This window comes from Petaurus breviceps, unplaced genomic scaffold (genome assembly GCF_028583685.1).
Source record: "Petaurus breviceps papuanus isolate PSGF00001 unplaced genomic scaffold, PetGlider_PUasm1.0 216, whole genome shotgun sequence".
NCBI classification, from domain to species: Eukaryota; Metazoa; Chordata; class Mammalia; order Diprotodontia; family Petauridae; genus Petaurus; species Petaurus breviceps.
The window spans coordinates 9,269,669-9,289,571 of record NW_027185867.1 but is presented as its reverse complement, the minus strand read 5'-3'; the positions used below and the strand labels follow the sequence as shown (position 1 = coordinate 9,289,571).

The 19,903-nt window shown below is 41.1% G+C and overlaps 1 protein-coding gene across 1 annotated transcript; it reads right to left on the bottom strand.

Annotated features, from left to right (window-relative positions):
- Positions 1–117: 117 nt before the first annotated feature.
- Positions 118–19,692, bottom strand: ITFG2 (integrin alpha FG-GAP repeat containing 2). Its single transcript, XM_069094384.1, has 13 exons — positions 18,841–19,692; positions 7,814–7,909; positions 7,236–7,277; positions 6,855–7,026; positions 6,147–6,286; positions 5,648–5,781; positions 4,850–4,947; positions 4,562–4,615; positions 4,369–4,460; positions 3,722–3,839; positions 2,441–2,614; positions 2,238–2,347; positions 118–1,812 (listed from the first exon to the last, which is right to left on the bottom strand). The coding sequence occupies exons 1-12, from the start codon at positions 18,934–18,936 to the stop codon at positions 2,244–2,246; spliced, it is 1,320 nt and encodes a 439-aa protein (XP_068950485.1). The 5' UTR covers positions 18,937–19,692; the 3' UTR covers positions 118–1,812; positions 2,238–2,243.
- Between the last annotated feature and the right edge of the window lie 211 nt (positions 19,693–19,903).

The window sequence follows — 19,903 nt, the reverse complement described above, 5'->3', positions numbered from 1 at the left end:
CTTTAGGTAAAATCCAACCAATAAATTGACCCTCTAATAGTTTATATCCCTTACCTCTCTATGGAGGTAGAATGTTTTTTATCACCCAAACTCACTGCTATAATTAATCTACTTGACTGCATTTCAGTATAACATTTATTTGCATTATTGTAGACATTGCGTATGTTATTCTCCTGGTTTTATTTTTTGACTCTTCATCAGTTCATACGGATCTTCACATTTTCTCCAAATGTCTCACATTGGCTGTTTATTATGGTATAACATTCCATTATATTAATATACTACAGCTTCAGCTTTTCCAATTCCAATTGATTGGCAACCATTTTATTTCCAATTTTTTTGTTGTTGGTTTTGTGTTCACCACAGAACGACTCTATGATTATTTTGTATATTATGTATAGGACCTTTCTGTCATTAACTTCCTCGGAGTGAGTGTGTGTGTGTGTGTGTGTGTGTGTGTGTGTGTGTGTGTGCGAGCGCGGGTCACTGGGTCAAAGGGTATGAACAGTCCAATTACTCAGATTGCATGGTCATACTTTATAGGGATTATTTCTCTCCTTAAGCCTGAGAGATGGCAGTGGAAATCATTAGCTTTAACTTTGGAGCCCCATCTAATTGCTATGGGCCTCTTTCCTCTTTTCCATCCTCCATTTCTACCTTCATAAACTTGGAGTTCACCTAGCCTGAACCCTAGTAGCTTCCCTTAGCTGGGTGTTTTCATTTTTAGGAGGGAGATTCGGATGCCAAAAGGTTGGGCCCCAGAGTGCCTTTTTGGCTGGTTCTCTCTTCTCCCAAAACATGTCTTATAGGGTGGGGAAAGATATGGCACTGGCCTATGGGCTAGGTTGTTAGGAACTAAGTCTCCTTGGTTCTGGGGACAACCTTTTCCCCCTGTCTATTCTCTTGCCATAGTTGAGATTAGAATAGGGAGGGATACCCCCTTTCTCAATCCCTTTCCATCAATCCCTCTAAAACAAAAGACAACAGCTCATTAAATTACAATCTTGCCCTAGCCTAGATCTCAACAAGTCTCCGTCATTCCCCTCAATCTAATTTTTCTCTGCCCTCTACTTTCATAGTCCTTCCTGGTTCCTTTTCTTCAGTCTGCTACTAGCAAATCTCAGTCAGGCCCTAGCCCAAATGCCTCTTCATGTGGATAAACACTGTTTCTCTAAGGTTGTCTTTTCTGGCTGCCCCTTACCATTAGCCCCATCCTAGCTAGAGGAAATTCAACAATTAAAGTAATGCATATGAAACACTGTGCAAGCCCTTAAGCACTACATAAATGATGACAATACTGTTATTATTATTTGTCTCTCCTCAGGGAGGAGAAGGATGCTATCTGACTCATATAAATAGGGCTGATTACCGGGGACAGTATAATCCAAAAGTACAATCAAAAAAGCAGACAGATCAAATCAGGCCTAAAAAAATGACTCAAATTGACTCCCAGACAAAGTGTTACCCAACATCTAAAGGCTACCGTCAAGTATTAAATGGTGATTTTCCAGGTGGATAGCCCTTCAAAGAGTTGAGAGGGGGAGGGGAAGTCTTTGACCCAGAAAAAAACTTTCAAAATATATGTGTCCTAGGGCAAGTCACTTAAAACTCCCTGGGCCTCAGTTCCTTCCTCTGTAAAATGGAAGGGTAGGAATACATGGTCTCTGAGGTCCCTTCCACCTCTATGATCCTATGGATACAGCTCTTCTAGGAAGGAGTCAGGTGAAATTATTTTTTCTGTATTTAGCTCAATCTTCTGCCACAAATATGCTGTCTCTTTCTTTCTCCGCTCCAAGTCTCTTCCTTGATAACCTGGGGAGAAAATTGTCAGAGATGCTGTAAAGATGAATGTAAATAAAGTACATCGCAGTCTTTGAAAGAGTACAAAAAGAAAGAGCATGCATTTTCACTAATTGCCATTAGTGATAACATGTCCAGATTCACTGCATAAGAAGTAACCTTCTGGATAGGGTGGGGCACCTGAGTAGTCCCAAACGGGTAAATGGAGCAAGAAGCACACAACAAAAGGGGCCGAGCTGACTGTCTCTCTGCACCACACTAGGGGGACCCCCCACCCACCAAAAACATACAAGCAGTCAAATGGATGGTGAGGAAGTAAGGGAACACTCAAGTTGAGCTGCTGTCATGGTGGTGCAGGTAGCACTAAGTATCTGCATTACTCTATTCTGGTCATTTCCACACTGGGGAAGAAAGTCCCTCATCCCCTGGGAAAGCACCTCTAGTTAAGAAGGATCTGGGCTGCTTGAAGGATTGTCTGGCTGTGGCTGATCTGGATAGTACAGTGTCTGGTGGATCAATGCTCGGACAGCAGCAGAGTCCTCAGGATCTAGGGGCAAAAGAAGGAACAATGGGCAAGAGCTGGATTCCTGGGCAGCCCAGATAGTCAGCCTTCCCTTTCCCACTTTCTGAAGGGACTCACCCACACCCAGTTCCTGTAGCAGGCCCGTGTACTCTGGTTCAGCCTCTAACACCTTCACCAGATTGGTGGACTCCATCCGCTCAAGCAGCACATCCCAATATATGTAAATCTTCTGGTTGAAAGTCACATATACTAAGCAAGGACTGTTTTGACCTCCTTTGCAGGCGTATAGGCCTGGGGGTAGAGGATAAGAAAAGAAAAATTTAATGGTTCATGTCCACAAATGATAAGGTAGGGAACAAGATCCTGGGATTAGAGTTGGCCAAGTCTTACATACTCCCTCAAGAACGGAGCAAAGAAATGAAGCTATCACTCTATTTTTTTTTTTGAGGATGCAAGGCAAGGCAATTGGGGTGAAGTGACTTGCCCAAGGTCACAGAGCTTGTAAGTGTCCAGTGTCTGAGGCTGGATTTGAACTCAAGCCCTCCTGACTCCAGGGCTGGTGCTCTATTCACTGGGCCACCTAACTGCCCTTCTATTTTCTATCACTCCTCGGCTACTACTGGAAACAGATTATTGTAAAGCATTTGAACCAGATGTGCAGATATTTTCTTGTCCATATCTGGCAGCAACAAATAGATACACTGCCAAAAAAGTGCTTTTTGAAGACTTTTCCCACTTAGATGATGGCACTGGAATAGACTAGGGAACCAGATTTGGAAAACACAATCAGGAACTCCCACTTCGCACTTATATAGGCAGGCTCTTCTATGGTGTTAGCCCCTTCCTGGGAAGATATCTTAAGCTTGGCAGGTCTCCAGAGTTATGTACTCTAGAGTATATGCTGATTATATATTGTCCTAAGTTACTGCTTCAGCTCACTAATTGTTCTTTAACTGGCCTGTTCCTCCTCGAGGGGGTAACTTAGAAATAAGGAGAACAATTGATAATTTAGAAGACTCATTTTCATTCCCCTAGGTCCATACAGGACAGTATCTTAAACCATCCCAGATAGATAAGACTCTCTTCCATTATAAAGATGTCCAGGGAAGATTTCTAAGATCTTCCTTAGTCAATCATTTCTGTCTTCTAACCTTCTCTATAATGAAATTTTGTTGTCTAATCTTCACACTGGCTGCTTCTTTTTATAATTCTTCAGTGGAAGTGGAGGATGGCTACTACTCTTGAATAAAGTAATGTGACACAATACTGTAAGTCCAATTTTCTTTCTATTAAACCCTAATTACATTTTGTAGACCATAACTTTTTTTTGCCAAAGCATAGAGGCAAGAAGGAAAACATATGGAGTCTGTTAATCAAAGGAAAGGCAGGGAAGCTTACCTGCACAAAAGGCACGGACATTCTCATCCACCTGGAAGCGAGCCACAGTGCGGTTGTGATCAATGATGTATGTCTGTCCGTCCCAGGCACATGCTACTACCTCCTCCCTTCCATTGCCCTAAAAGCAGTCAGGAAGTGACAAGAATGTGGGAATGGGAAGGGGTCTCTTTGAGGGTTAGAAAAAACTGAAGTAGGTCTTGGTCATTGCTTTTAGAAAATAAACATTGCAGGAGATGGAAAACAAGAATAGTAGGAAGCAAATCAAGGCTTCCTCCTCCCCTAAGCTTAGGGGAAATACCTCTATCCAGGGAAGACTAGCAGATGTGAAAAAAAAAAACATCCAGTACATATTGGAGCCAGGCCTACACCAAGTCAGCAGGTTCTCACTGTCACTTATTGGCCCCATGATCTACATCATCATTAGTAATTTTCAAAAATATCAAAGTGATACAAATTTAAGGCAAATATAGATAGCTGCGAATGGAAGGGCAGTTAAATTCATTTCCAAATGATGGCTATTTTCTTTCAAAGTAGATTTGGTCAATACAGTTTAATGAGGATGGCAGTTGCGGGGTAAAAAAAATTCAATTTACTACTGGCCCACAGGGAAGGAGAAATGTTATTTCCCCACCTAATCTTCTACTCACTGTAACATCCAGTTTTTCTAGGGCAAAAAGTTGGTGATCAACCTGTACCGACCACAGCAGCTTGTCTGCTCCCTCCATGAGTTTTAGAGTTCCTATAGAGGGAAAAAAATACAGGTGGGTTAAACCATGAGGCCAACAGGTATGTAATTGCCCCTCCTACTCCACCACAGAGAAAGTCAGTATGGGAACTCACCATCAAGAGTGCAGAGGGCAAAGAGACTTGAGCCATTATTCTCATTGCTTTGGCCTGTGAGGAATAAAAAGGTAAGGGGATCAAGGAATCAGTGAGGTACATAAGGCAGATAAGAGCAAGAATAAAGCTAGGAGGATGAGGCTAAAGGTAGATGATTAAGATCTGGGAGGGGAAGTATAGCTAGCAGAGGGAAAAGGTCCAGGTGAGAGGATTTTCTTATCTCTTATACTCCCAGGACCTTATAACTCCCAGAAACTCCCAGTTTCTTCTCCGACCTGCCTTCCTCACCATGTCTGATGTTGCCAATGAGGTGGGTGGAGACATTCTTATTGTGGATACGGCCAGAGGTTTGGTGCAGGATGACATCTCGGATAGCAGTGGTCTCTCTATGGGTAGAAGGGTATACAACTTAGTGAAGAAGCAGTACGGTGTAGTGGAAAGAAAACCACACTTAGAGTAGGAGAACCCCAGGGCCAGATCCTGCTTCAGACACTTACAGTGTCTGTGTGAAGATGGGTGAATTGCTCAACCTCTCTGACCCTCACTTACCTCATATGCAAAATGGAAAGAATAGTAGCTGCAATATTATCACAGGGCTGGTACAAAAATCAAATAATTTTAAACTGTTATTGTTAGTAACAGACAATCAAAGGAACTGCATTTTCCAAAGGAACCCGAGTCAGCTTGAGGACTCCATAAAGAATATCCTTGCCATGGGATTATAGAATATTCTATATACTCATCCCCTTCCTGACTTATTGGCCAAAGCAGTAAGTGGAGATGAGAGAAATGGGGCAGGCTTTGTTTTCTCTTCCAGACAGCACAGAAATGGAAACCAAAGTTCCCTGAGTCCTTGAATATATTCTATGCAGTAAATGGTTTGGGCCTGGGATCCAGATGAGGTAACTTTTACCAGCTCCAAGCCTGTAGCATGGGCTGCGTTCAGCTCATGCTAAGCCCTTCCCTAAGGGACTCCCGCCCTCAGGAGCCCTTCTCACTACAATTTGTTATCCTTGAGCCCATCTTATTTCCTTGTGCTAACTGTACTCTTCCAACACACATGCTACTGCCCCCAGCTGATCTTACCTGTTACTGTCCTCAGGGACAGGAAGGGGCCCCTTGTTCCAGGTACACAGTAGAATGGCATAAGCACAGCCTGGCTGGGATACCATCAGTTCAGGGGTTCCCTGAGGCCCCAGAGTCACTGACAAATTGTCTACCTATATCCAGGAGAGGTGGCTTAAGGTAGAATTGGGAAGTTGAGAAGTTTGGCAAGCAAAAAATTGGTTATCTGCATATAATAGGAGGAAAGGGCAATGTAGAAGGATGATGAGCAAACCAGGATGAATTCTGGAGTTCCCAAATTAACCATATTGGATTATCCTCTCTTTACTGCCTTTTCCTAAATGCCCCTGCTTCCCACTAGTAATTTATCCCAACACCTTGATCCCCAAATGGATCCTTTTGATATTCCCTATCAAGATCCCCCACTGCCTCATCCTTCAACTGCTCAACCCATCCAACCTTCTCTAGATTGTCCTTCCCCTCTCTGCCTTGATTCATGGTCTCCATGCCACCTCCTCACCTGTCCCTCCAGCAGCCATTTCTTAAGTGAAATCAGCTGTCCAGTCACATGTTCCATGCCATCACTGGCATCCTCCCATCGGAATGCCCTTACCACACGGTCTGTGTAGCCGACCACCAGCTCACAACGCCCATCCCCATCTGTGGATATTGACATAAAGGGTGGTCTAGAGCTCAAATTATGCCCATCAGTCTTAACCATACCTGCTCTCCCCATTACTGTTTCCATTCTCTGTCTGGTATTCATATCATGATCTGTTCTATGACACCTCTACTTTGAGACCTCTTACCAACTTACCTACTAAATCTTTACTTTCAACCCAGAATAACGTTAAACTCAGTCTGGGTCTAGTACTTGTTCTCCTGTACCCACAAGAACCTTCTTATCCAACTTTACTATTACTCCTGTATTTCTTCTTTCCCAGTCTATTGTCTTCCCCTACCTGCCCACCTCAGTTCTCTTCTCTGTCCTACTCCCTCCACTGTGAACAATTTCTGGATAGCTACCTAGAAAGCACTTCCCTACAACTGCCTAGCGCAAGACTCACACCACCTTCAGAGAGATCTGTTCTTCTCATGATATATGATCTTCCAGTGCTCATTCCTCTAAGGGAGGAAAAGAGGCCTGGGTTCTCTTCTTCCTGACCATTCTGCCCTTTGCCTTCCTCTACTGTGGGACCTGACTCTTGCTCTACCCACTGAGGCCCACCAATATCACTGATCAGCATGACTTTGGTGTTGGCGGGGATGTGCTGCTTGAACACTGGTCGATGCTCCTCCCCTGCTGCTGCCTCATGGTGCCCAGACGTTTCTGGAGTCTTGGTAGGCATCAGGTCAAACAGGTGAAACCAGCCCTCAGCACTTACTGCCACCACCAAGTTCTGAGAGAAACAAGGATATGTAAGGAACATTGGTGAGTGGAGAAAAGAAAAGAGATAAGACAGGGCTGGTTCTGTCACGGTTTAAGAAGGGACAGAACCATCCACTATGCCCTAAAGGAAGGCCAGGTAAACGCCACTGATTTCAGTGGAGTTGGGAGGAATGAGAACCATCATTTCTTCAGTTATCCGAGGTAAATCAGAACGCTTACCTTTCCCTTGTTACATATGTCTCCTACTCCAACACAAGTAAGCTGCAAGATAAAAGAGAAGATGATCCAGAGAGCCAAAAGGTGCTAAGGAAACATCAATTTACCTTGATCCTTCTGGGATGAATTAGGGAGGAGGAAAAGCTTTAATATTTATTGCTCACTGAGAACTTGTTCATGTGTATATTCTGCTATCGTAACTATAGGCTAGGTCAGTACAAACAAGCAGAGAAGAATTGCAACAATATGAGCTGATATCCTTCAATTCAAGCCTAATTAAGTACTCCCTGCATCAAAAGTTTCCTTGTAAAGAAGACTGTGCTCAGGGGTACAGAGTCAGACATAAAGGAAATATCCCTTGCCCTAAGGAAGCTTACATTACAATGGGAGACTACAACACATACAAAGACATACAAAGTAATTTCAAGACAACCAACAACTAGGCAGATTCTCATGTAGGAAAACCTGAGCTAGCTCTGAAGGAGGCCAAGGATTCTAAAGGCAAAGGGGACCTGGGGATACATTTCAGACAAAGAGTCTGAAGTTACCCCTCTTGGAACCTCTTAGAGGAAAATACTGACCATTCCCTGGCAGGAACAGGTGATCCATGGCCGGGTGTCATCATTCTTGTACACTGACAGCTTCCCACCAGTATCTCCCACCACCAGTTCATTCAACTTCAGACAGAGAGAAAAGAGAAATGTCATTGGGGACAGAGAATAATTATCATCATAATTTTTTTACTCTGCACTCAGCCCCAAAGAAATTCTAGAACTCCTAATGAATTTTGTTAAACCTTGTTCTTGGGATGCCCATCAACTGGGGAATGGCTAAACAAGTTGTGGTATACGATTGTGATGGAATATTAATGTGATGAAAGAAACAATGCGCAGGTTGATTTTGGAAAAACATAGAAAGATTTGCATGAAATAATGAAGAGTGAAATAAGCAGAACCAAGAGAACATTGTATACAGTAACAGAGATATTGTTCGAAGAATAACTACAAATGACTAAATTATTCTATACTCAGAGAAAGAACTGATAAATAGAAGTATAGTATGGTTTTATACATACATACATACACACTCAAGTGTGTGTGTATATGAAATGTGGCCTTCTCTAATGCACAGTGGGGAGGAAAGGAAGGAGACAGTTCAGAACTTAAAATATAACAAAGAAAAGTTAAATTAAATTAAAAAAAAAACACCTTGATTACCATCACAGTTTGTTGGAGGGTCAGCCTGCCTCAAGTCTTTCCTGCAATCCATCCTTCATTCAGCTACCAAAGTGAATTTTCTAAAGTGCGAGTTGTACTCCTACACAATAAATTCCAGTGGATTTCTATGGCCTCCAGATACAGATACAAAATGCTCTGTTTGACATTAAAGCCCTTTATAACCTGGCCCCTTCCGACTTTCCCAGTCTTCTTATACCTTACTCCCCAACACTTAGTCCCCAGTTCAGTGACACTGGCCTCCTGGCTGTGCCATCTCTCTAACCCAGGTATTTTCTCTGGTTGTTCCTTGTGACTGGAATGCTCTCCCTCCTCAACTCTGCCTAGTGACTTCTCTGGTTTTCTTTAAGTCTCAACTAAATCCCATCTTTTACAGGAAACCTTAATTCTAGTGCCTTCCCTCTGTTTATTTCTTATTTATTCTGTAGCTTACTTTGTACATATTTGTTTATATATTATCTTCCCAATTAGACTGTGAGCTCCTTGAAGGCAGGAACTGTATTTTGCTTCTTTTTGTACCCCAATCACTTAGCACAATGCCCAACACATAGTAGGCATCTAATCAATATTGACTGAACATAATCACTACTTTAAAAGTACTACTGAACACCCATTTGAATGAGGTGGTCATTAAAGAAATGGAACCACCTGCATCTCCCAAGTTTCCTTTACTTTCTCTAATGTATATGTTAGATCAGTGGATGCCAGAAATGGGGAGAGAATCTGTGACCCTCTCAATTCTGGAATTCAAGGTCCTGTTTCAATGTCCCTATCCTTTTACTGCCTAGCTTTATCTCCAATTCTTTCCGATTACCCCAGTATAAACAAGAAATGTGTTTTTCAACTTCATCTCCAGATACCAAGCTTTGGAGAGATCAACCCAGAACTCACATCCAATCAGGGAAGCAGAGAATAGAAACAAATATATAGGACCACCAAAGATGGTACCATAGAAGGAAGGAGTAGAACTTCCACAACTACTCCAGCAAATACTGAAGAAGAGCAATGAGACTTAGTCACAAGGAAATCCATGTAGAAACCACAGTGGGTCAATTTTTCAGCCTAGGTTATCCTAGAAATACAGCCAGAAGGACGGGAGGGGATTGAGCAAGGAAGGCCTGCACAGAGCCTTGAAGCGTTGAGACTGGGATGGAGAGTATGTTGTGTGCCAGGGCCACAAGCAGATGTGGATCCACTGTGGACAGGGCCTGCAGTTCACATCGGGGACAGGAGGAACAGAAGCAAGAAGCAGCTGTGTCATTTTGACAACAAAATGAGGTCACTGATCCAGGACAGGACTGATGTAGCTGGGGCCTGCAGCTGTATACCAGGGCTAGGGGCACAATTACTACTCCAGCCTGAGGCTGCAAACCAAGCAAGAAGCCCAAGAGCAAGCCAGCAACTCCATCACTCTGATCTCAGAGCAGCATCTTGAATTCAGATCACAGACCCAGGCTGAGGTCCATAGAGGAATAATGAACACAGGGAGACCCCATGGAACCTGCATAGCCTGCTAGCTCTGACTGGGGCTAGGGTTAGCTGCTGTTTGCTGGACTTCCAACAATCTGTAGCTGCCCCCAAAACAGCGTTGGGAGTTGGCAAAGGTCAGACTAGAAGGGCTGCAATCAAACTTCATCCTAGATCTGAACCTTTAGGGAATGCTAAAAGTCTATAGCTCTCTGGCCTAAGTTCCTAGAAGAACACAGTTCTAAATAGCTGGAAAAAGCAGCAGCAGGACTACAGAGAATAGATCTGACACAAAAAGACCTGAGATTTTCTCCTAAATCACGTGGAGCCCAGCTGTAACACAAAGCCATGATTCAGGAAATAGGGCTAGAAGAATGAGTAAACAAACAAAAAATATGTCTTAGGGGAATACCCAAGACACAAATTAAGCAGAGAATACTCTATAACATCTACAAAGTCTCAAAGAAAACACTTCTCCACCATAAGGTCAACTAGAATTCTTAGAAGAAATGATGAAGCAAGAGTTTTGTGGTGTTTAAAAAAAAAATTACATCATAAATGAAACAAGAGTTCTAGAAGAAAGGATTGGAGAAGAAATACTAGTAATGATAATAATGGCTAGGATTTGAATAGCATCTACTTTCTGCCAGGTACTATGCTAAGTACTTTAGAAATATTATTTCATTTGGTCCTCATAGCAACTCTGAGAGGTAGGTGTTTTTATTATGCATATTTTACAGTTGAGAAAATTGGGGCAGAGATTAAGTGACTTGCCAAAGGTCATTCAGATATTAAGTGTCTGAGACCAAATTTGAACTCAGGTCTTTGGATGCCAAGCCCAGCTATCTATACATGCACCACCCAGCTGAAATGAGAGCAGGAAAGGAAAGATTTGGATGGAGAATTCATAGCTCAATATAACAGGTGCAAAACCTTATCCTAGTAATAGATGCGGAAAATCAGAATGGAGCAAACATAAGTTAATGAGTCTACTAAAAACTGAGAATTAAAAAAAATTTAAAAAGATGTGGTATGGATAGATGAAGGAAGAGAATTTGGAAATAAAATTAAAAATTTTTTAAAGAGTTAGGGAATAAAAGGAAATATATGAGCAAATACCTCATATAAAAAAGACCTGACCTGGAAAAGGTCAATGGAGAGAAACATCTCTAGTAATTGGAGCAAAAACAACAAAAAAGAGCCTAGATATCATCTTTAAAAAAAATCATGAATTTAAACTGTCCAGATCTAGTAATATCAGACAACAAAATGAAATAGTGAGACTCATTTGGTCATTTACTGAAAGAAACTCTTACATGAAAACTCCCAGCAATATCACAGTCATAACATAAACTGAACTTCCAGGAGGTCAAAGAAAAAATAATGACACATCCAGAAAGAAAGAGTTCAAGTGCTGAGGAGCTAGGTATGATTACATGAAATCTGGCAGATATCTATACAGTAGAGAAGTGTTTGGGATACAATATTCCACAAGGCAAAAAAATATAGGCAAAAACAAAGAATAACTTACGCAGAAAAACTGAGTTTAATCTTATAGAGGGAAAAAGGACCTTTAATGAACTAGAGAAATTTTCAAGTACATGTGATAAAAAAAAAAAACACCAGAAATGAGTACTAAAATGCAAAGACATGAGTCAAAAGAATCATTAAAAGGTAGAAAGCAATTAGAAGGGTCAATACAAGAATGAAGTATTTACATGCTAATTAGGTAAAAAGCAATAAACATTAAAAAGAATAAAGAGGAAACCTAAGTTGTTGCTTCTGTTTGCCCTTCATTACTAGCATCAAAAATGAAAAGGGAATTCACAACAAATGAGGAAGGAATTAAAAAAAAATATTGGAAAGTATTTTACCCAACTATATTCCAATAAAACTGGCAAGCTAAGTAAAAAAGATGAGTATGTGCAAAAAAAATATAAATGCCCACATTAAAAGAACAAGAAACAGAGAATTTAAATAGCCTAATTTCATAAAGAAAAAAAAGAAATTGAACAAATCATATGACTTCCCAAAGAAAAAGATCCCAAGACCAGATGGATTTAGAAGTGAATTTTATCAAATGTTCAAAGAACAATTAATTCCAATGTTATATAACTTTATTGCAAAGATAGGAACAGAAGGGATCCTATCAAATTTGTTCTATGATATAAATGTAGTCTTGATACCTAAATCAGACAGACAAAACAGAGAAAAAAAACCATCACAAGGGCTCAACATTTTTTGCATCATGGACTCTTTTGGTACTCTGATGAAGTCTATGGGACCCCTTCACAAAATAATATTTGTTGCCTAAATTCATAACTGAAAGCAATTCTAAACTGCAGTTAGAGGCTAGTAAAAATAAATATGTGATATATTTTCCAAATCAAATTCACAGATAGTCTTAAATCTATGAAATTATGGTGGACCCCACTACAGACCATAATGAATACTGACACACAAATTTTAAATAAAAATATTAACCAAGAGGCTACAGCAATATATCACAAAGACTGTACGCTGTTACCAGGGTAGAAATATGCCCAGATTTCAGGGTCGGTTCTATATTAGGAAAACCTCAAATATAACAGACTACGTTAATAACAAGAACAGTAAAAATCATACAACAATAAGTGCACAAATTTTTTGACAAAATTAACCAATCGTTTCTATTAAAAACACTGAAAATGGGGCGGCCAGGTGGCTCAGCGAGTAAGAGCACTGGCTCCAGTGTTGGGATGACCTGGATCAAATCCAGGCTCAGATACTCAGCACCACACCCAGAAATAACTGGCCGTGTAACCTTGAGCAAGTTACTTAACCCCGATTGCTTTTAAAAAAATAAATAAATAAAAATAAAAACACTGAAAAGAATAGGAATAAGTGAATCTTTCCTTAATATGTTAAACAGCAACTATATAAAAACCAAAAGACATTATATATAAATATATACTCTAGAGGCCTTTCCAATAAGATCTGGGTCCAAGCAAGGATATATATTATTACCACTATTACTTGACATAGTACTAGAAATACTAAATATAGCAATTAGACAAGAAAAAAAACTGAGGGAATAAGCATAAGCAAAGAGAAATTATCAACTTTCACAGACGACGTAATGTTTAACTTAAGAGAACCCTACAGAGTCAATTAAAAGTTAAATGAAACAATAACTTTAGCAAAACTGGACATAAATAAATCCACATATATCATCAACAATTATTTGTATTATGAACAAAACCTAGCAGGAATAACTGGAAAGAGAAATTTCATTCAAAATAATGACAGGGGTGGCTAGGTGGAGCAGTGAATAGAGGACCAGCCCTGGACTCAGGAGGACCCGAGTTTAAATCCGGCCTCAGACAGTTGACACACTTACTAGCCGTGTGACCTTGGGCAAGTCACTTAATCTCAACTGTCCTGCCCTCTCCCCTCCAAAAAGCAAAAAAAAACCCAAAATAATTACAGAATAAACAAAATATTTGGAAGTCTACAAAATATACTTCACAGAAAAAGACAAAGCTAAATAATTGGAGAAATCTCCATTGTTTGGGGTCAGGTTGAGCTAATAAAAATGACAATATTATCTAAATTAATTTACTTATTTAGTGCCACACCAATAAAAGTATTAAAAGTTTATTTTATTAAATAAAGTAATAGCAAAATGAATCTGGCAGAATAAAAGGTAAAGAATCTCAAGGAGAAAAAAAAGAATCTCAAGGAGAACAATGAAAAAAGTGAGAAGAAAGGAGGTCTAAGCTATACCAGATCTCAAACAATACTACAAAGTCATACTCAACAAAAGGATTTAGTACTGGTGAATACTGGTCAATCAGTGAAACACATTAGGTATATAATATAACAGAAGCAAATCAATCTAGTAGTGTTCTATAAAACCCCAAACCTCAGCTACTGAGTTAAATACTTATTAGTTAACAAAAACTTTTGGGAAAGCTGGAAAGCAGGCTAGCAGACATGAAGTTCAGAGCAACACTTCACACCCTATAATGCAATAAGCTCCAAATGGATACATTAGTTAATCTTAATCTAATTAATGTCAATCAATTCAAATCGCTCTCTGGGTCAGAGAAAGGAAATAACACTATTAGAAATTTTGAAGGTGTAAGAAAAACCCCCGAAAGGTCAAGCCAATAAGGATTTAGTAAATGCTCCTGTGTACTGGCACTATGCTAAGCACTGCAAATACAAAGACCAACCCTCCCCACCCCACCTCTGGTCAAAACTCCAAACAGTCCCTATCCTCAAGGAACTCAGTCTAAAAGGGAAGACAATATGTAAAAAAAAAAATACAAACAAGGTTGCATAGGATGAATTGTAAATAATAAATTGAGGGAAAGCACTAGCATTAAGGGGAGGTTGGGAAAGGCTTCTTGGAGAAGGTGGGATTTTATCTGGGATTTGAAGGAAGGCAGGAAAGTCAGGAAGCGAAGATGAGGAGGGAGAGCATTTCAGGCATGGGGGACAGCAAGTACAAATATCCTAAATTGGGACATGAAGAGTCTTGTTTGGGGAACAGCCAGGAGGCTTCAGGTCACTGGATTAGAGTACTTCGTGGGGGGTAAGGTGTAATATAAGGTAGTTAGGTGATTCAGTGGATAAAGTGCTGGGCCTAGAATCAAGAAGACTCATCTTTCTGAGTTCAAGTCTGGCCTCAGACACTAGTTTTGTGACCCTGGGCAAGTCACTTAACTTTGTTCGCCTCAGTTTCCTCATGTGTAAAATAAGCTGGAGGAGGAAATGGCAAAATACTCCAGTATGTTTGCCAACCTCTCCCTATCCCCCAAAATGTGATCACGTTAGTCAGACACTACTGAAAATGACTGAACAACAAAAGGTGCCCGAAGACTGAAGAAGGAGGAAGAAGCCATGTTATGAAGGGCTTCGACCACCAAAGGGAAGATTTTATATCTGATCCTGGAGGTGACAGAAAGCCACTGTAGTTTCCTACATGGGAGGATGACATGGTTGAATATGTGCTTTAGGAAAATCACTTTGGCAGCTGAGTGGGAGGAGGGAGAAACATCAACCAGCAGGTTATTGCAATGTCCAGGTGTGAGCTGAGCAGGGCTTGTTGCAGGGAGTGTGAGAGGACAGATGGGGGTGATGGAGTAGGGAACCAGGGATGTTACAAAAAGTCAAATTGGCATGATTTGGCCACAATCTGGACACAGGAGAGTGAGGCTTGGGGAGAGAAAGAATTAAATTAGTTCAGTTTTTGTCGTGTTGAGATGACTATGAGACATCTACTTTGAGATGTCTTGTCAGCCTGAAGGTTAAAGCAGGATAAATAGTTCTGAGAATCATCAGCTATAAATAGCCATATGAAGAATGTTTTAAATCACTAATAATTCAGAGAAATGAAAATTAAAGTGACTGTGAGGTTCCATCTCATGCCCATCAGGTTGGCAGAGATGACAAAAAAGAAAAATGAGAAATGTTGGAAAGATTTGTTCCAGCTATTCTGGAAAGCATTTTAAAACTATGGCCAAAAAGTTACTAAACTGTATACATACCCTTAGACCCACTGATACCACTACTGCATCTATATGCTAAAGAGATTAAAAAAAGAAAAGGAAAAAGACCTATATGCTTAAAAATGTGCATAGCAGCTCTTTTTGTGGTGGCAAAAAACTGGAAACTAAAGAAGTGCCTATGAATTGGGGAATATCTGAGCAAACTGGCATACGAAAATGATGGAATATTATTACTATGCTGTAAGAAAAGAAGTTTCAGAGAAACCTGGGGAAAAAGTCTCGAAGGAACTGAAACAAATGAAGTAAACATAACCAGGAGAACAACTTATATAATTACAACAATGTGAAGACATACAACTTTGAAAGATGTAAGACAAAGCAGGATGAGATGTATATTTCTGGACATGAGCAATGTGGGAATTAGTTTTACTTGATAATTTTACAAGGATTTTTCTTCTCAGCTATGGGGAAGGGAGAAGGTCATAGGGAGAAGGGTACTAGGCCTCCCACCCCAAATGAGAAAAGAACCAGATGGAATCATATATTAGCAGGACAAGTTTGAAAATTACATATTGAATTTATTATAGATTTTAAAGAAAAGCAAGCAAGCTTTACATAATAGACTCACAATTTCATATGTAGTCATCTTCTGTCATGCAACACGTATTTGGGCATGTTCATTTGATTTGGTGTTTGTTTAGTTCAGAATAAAAAAATAAAGCCTACCCATAGCATGGCTTCAATAGCTGACTCCCTTTTGACAAGATCATTAGTGTATGTGTATCAGGAAGTTTGGGGACACACAGCAGGTGCAGGGATGCAGGGAAGATTGTGTATTTTGTGTTCTAATTCCCCGAGTTGTGTGTCTGGCACCCTCAAGTGGTGAATGGGCTCCCAAGTGGGGAGGTTCACTCTCTACTATTCCTCTGTCCTGTGTTGTGGCCAAATTCCCAGTGGATCTCGGGAAGCAGCCTTTTACCGCTCTCTTGTGCCAGTGATGACAGAGGATGCAAAGTGGGTTCAAAAGTCTTTTCTGATTTCTTCAGATGGATGCCTTCATTATTTGCCCCCTTACACCCGTTTACACAACTGTACCAGACACAATCACCTGTGAGTTTCTTTAAGACTTCAACTCTGATATTAATATAATTTAATATGACTTATCACAAATTGTATTATAAAATATAAATCAGTTTAGTATAATGTATTAATATAAATAGAAGCAACAGAGGAAGAGCCTTAAGTTGTAGTTGAAAAACCTTAAGTTGTAGTTGAAACACTTGGAGATCTGCCCCCAGTTTTCAAAGCTTTCCTCCCAGCTAAAGAGCATAGGTCCTATTCCTGGCATCCTGACTGGAGGGTTGAACACCTACCATGCTCTATGATCCAGCCCAAACCGGGCGACTCTCCCCCCTCCTCCCAAATGCCATGCTCATGCCTCTCTCTTTGCTCACAGTTAGTCAACAAATATTTATTCAACACTTATTATATACCAGACAACGTTCTAAGGTGAGGATACAAAAATAGGTAAAAACATTGGCTCTCCCCTGAGAAGTTCATATTCTTAAGAAGAAAAACAACATGCAAACATACATATATATGTATGTATAGTTTAACAAAGCACAGATGCAGTTTCAAAGGGAAGGCAATTATGGCGGGCGGTGGGAGAGGGGACTAGAAAGACCTCTTGTAGAAATAAAGATTTTTATTGCATCTTGAAGGAAGCCTGCAGGCTGAGGGTCAGTCATGTCTGACTTTGTGACCCCCATCTGGTTTCCTTAGCAATGATATTGGAGTGGTTTGCCCTTTCTTTCTCCAGTTCATTTTAGAGATGAGGAAACGGAGGCAAACAGAATTCAGTGACTTGTCCAGGGTGACACAGCTACTAAGTGTCTGAGGCTGGATTTGAACTCAGGAAGATGAGTCTTCCAAACTCCAGGAATGGCACTCTATCCCCTGTACCATCTAGCTGCCACTCCTAGTATAATGTAATAGAAATGCAGCATGCTAGATTTGGAGTCTGAGAACCTGGGTTTGAGTTCTGATTCTGCTATTTACTAGCCGAGTTACTTTGGGCATGCCATTTCACTAAAACTATAAAATGATGTGGCTGGATGGGACCTTAGAGCTCAACTTCCTCATTTTACAAATGAGAAAACGGAGGGCCACAGGGAAGTGACTTGCCTAAGGTCACACATACGATAAGAAGCTAAGCAGGACTTCTTCCACTATAAAAGATAACTCCCAAATCCTATGAGGCAATGAACAACAGCTTGTATGTATCTACTTTAAGGTTTACAAAGCTCTTCATGATATTCCTGTCGGGGTTTATGCTCAGGAAACCATATGTTGAGGCTCAGGGGTGCTCGAGGCAAAATGCTGGGTCCTGCCAAATAAATTCGACTCAAGCCTTCTCTCAGCCAAAGTAAAACAAAGTTTATTAAAGATTTGCCGTAGACTCTTAAGGAGCCTAAGTATTTGTGCCACTTGTATTGACAAGCAGGTCAGAACAATAACAATCTCTGCTCTACATTGAGTCTCTGCCCCTCCCCTGGGGCCGTAGGGTGGTCTGCCCTAGACAGGGGCTGCCTTTCCACTCTTTCTGTACCCCCAGCACTTAGCAGGGTGCCTAGCACATAGTAGGTGTTTCATCAAAGTTTCCTGAATTGAACTGAAGTCCTTACAATAACCTAGTGAGGCAGGTGCTATTATTATCTTCATTTTCGCAAATGAGTAAACTGAGGCTGAGAGGTGAAGGGCCCTGCCTTAGGTCATAAAGCTAGGGAGTATCAGTAACTGCATCTGAACTCCCAGTCTCCGGGGTTTTTACTCAGGCCTCCAATCTCCTCTGGGCCTGCTTAATTTCTATTAAATGCCTCTTCTTCCAGGAAGCCTTCCTGGGCTCTCCAGACTCCTGGAGAGGTCACGTGCACTTGGCTTCCTGCACTACTGCTTATTACATATTTGTTATTCCTATATTACGTATTTGTATTACATAATTATTTACACAATATATTACATTAGATTTCCATGTTATTATTTACGTACTATATTACGCATTATATGCTAACGTATTGTTATACCATGTATCATTTTACGCCTCTCCCCGCCTGGAAATACAAGCCCTATCTTGTCTGGAGGCTGTAAAGAAGGTCTTTTAAGTGTCTAATGAGGGCAGGGACAAAGCACCCCACAAAAACCCGCAACTGGGAGGTGGGGGATGGGTGGCTGCTATCACTGTTTAGCCACTTCCGGTATGTAATGTGCCGTCAGGCGCAGGGCGCATACGCACAGCTTCCCTACCATGCTCCCAAGCCCAGGCAGGGCTTCCCTTTCCCCTCCCTCTCTTCCCCACCGCACACGTCACACGTCCTTCTGCTTCCTTCAGTGCACGCATGCGCCGTGACGTACCGTATCGTTGTCGACGTCTCCGAGACAGATCGCGTGCGGAAAGAGGCTTCCGCTGAACTCCAGGGTTACTCGCTGCACGTAGCTAACCGATCGCATCGCGCTATCTGGAACTGAGGGCTCTAGGTAGCCTCCTCCCAGTGCTTGCACTCTCCTTCCACCGTCCAGCCGAGCGGAAGTCGTCCAGTGGAAGGGCGGGGTGGGACGGGCATGGGGCACATTACGTCATCACCTTGGCCTCCGCTCTCTTTTTCAACCATAGAGAATGGAGAGCTCTAGGCAATCGGGGCCTCCCAGCTCTATGGTTGCTGCGCGCGAGGGGTTGGCTTTTTGTGAGCTGGAGTCACGAGGTTGGTCCTGAGGCCTGGCTCCTCCGCTTCATTGGCTGCGGGACTACGGACTGGTCACCTCACCGGCCACGGCCGGTTTCCAAACAAACAATAATTGACATTCATATAGCACTTCAAGGTTTTCAAAGTGCTTAGTGTGCATCACTATCACCCTTGTCCGCTAGCTTTAATTAAGCTCCGGTGGATATCTTAAACTCAAAAACTGCCCCAAACTGATTTTTTTTTTTTTTGAAATTGGCTATTTCTTAAATGACAGGAAATGTGTGATGATCGATGTGGAAATCATCTCTTACACAGCTGTTGTTTACAGTTAGATGATAGAAATTAGAGTGAGGGTCAAATACCAACGTAAGATAAGCTTAAGAAGATACAGCGTGCAATTTGAAGTCCCCAAACCTATTTATCTGCCTATTAAAGAAAGTGTAACACAAACACAAACAAAAAGTACAATGTTAGTACTGGTGTAAGCAAATATAAGTACAGAGTAAGGTCATACATTCAGTTATGATCGCTTTTAGATACAATTAAGCTTAATTATTTTATTGTGAGTTAGGTGGGATTTGTACCCTATGTAGGACTGGTAAAATTGTGAAAAATGGAAAGATACCAGATTGGGGGGGGGGGGGGAAAGTTACATATGGGATCACTAAAAAAAAAAAAAGTGAGAAGATAGAAAATATATTGTTTCAAATGCCTGCTTCCGTGATCATATTTAC

Bases quoted from the DNA above. Each gene is read 5' to 3' on its own strand.
- ITFG2 (XM_069094384.1), bottom strand. From the start codon at position 18,936: ATGCGATCGGTTAGCTACGTGCAGCGAGTAACCCTGGAGTTCAGCGGA. The intron at 7,027-7,235 runs GTAAGCGTTCTG...TGTTTCTCTCAG, and splicing joins ACATATGTAACAAGGGAAAG to AACTTGGTGGTGGCAGTAAG. The intron at 3,840-4,368 runs GTGAGTAGAAGA...GACTGCTTTTAG, and splicing joins TAGAAAAACTGGATGTTACA to GGCAATGGAAGGGAGGAGGT.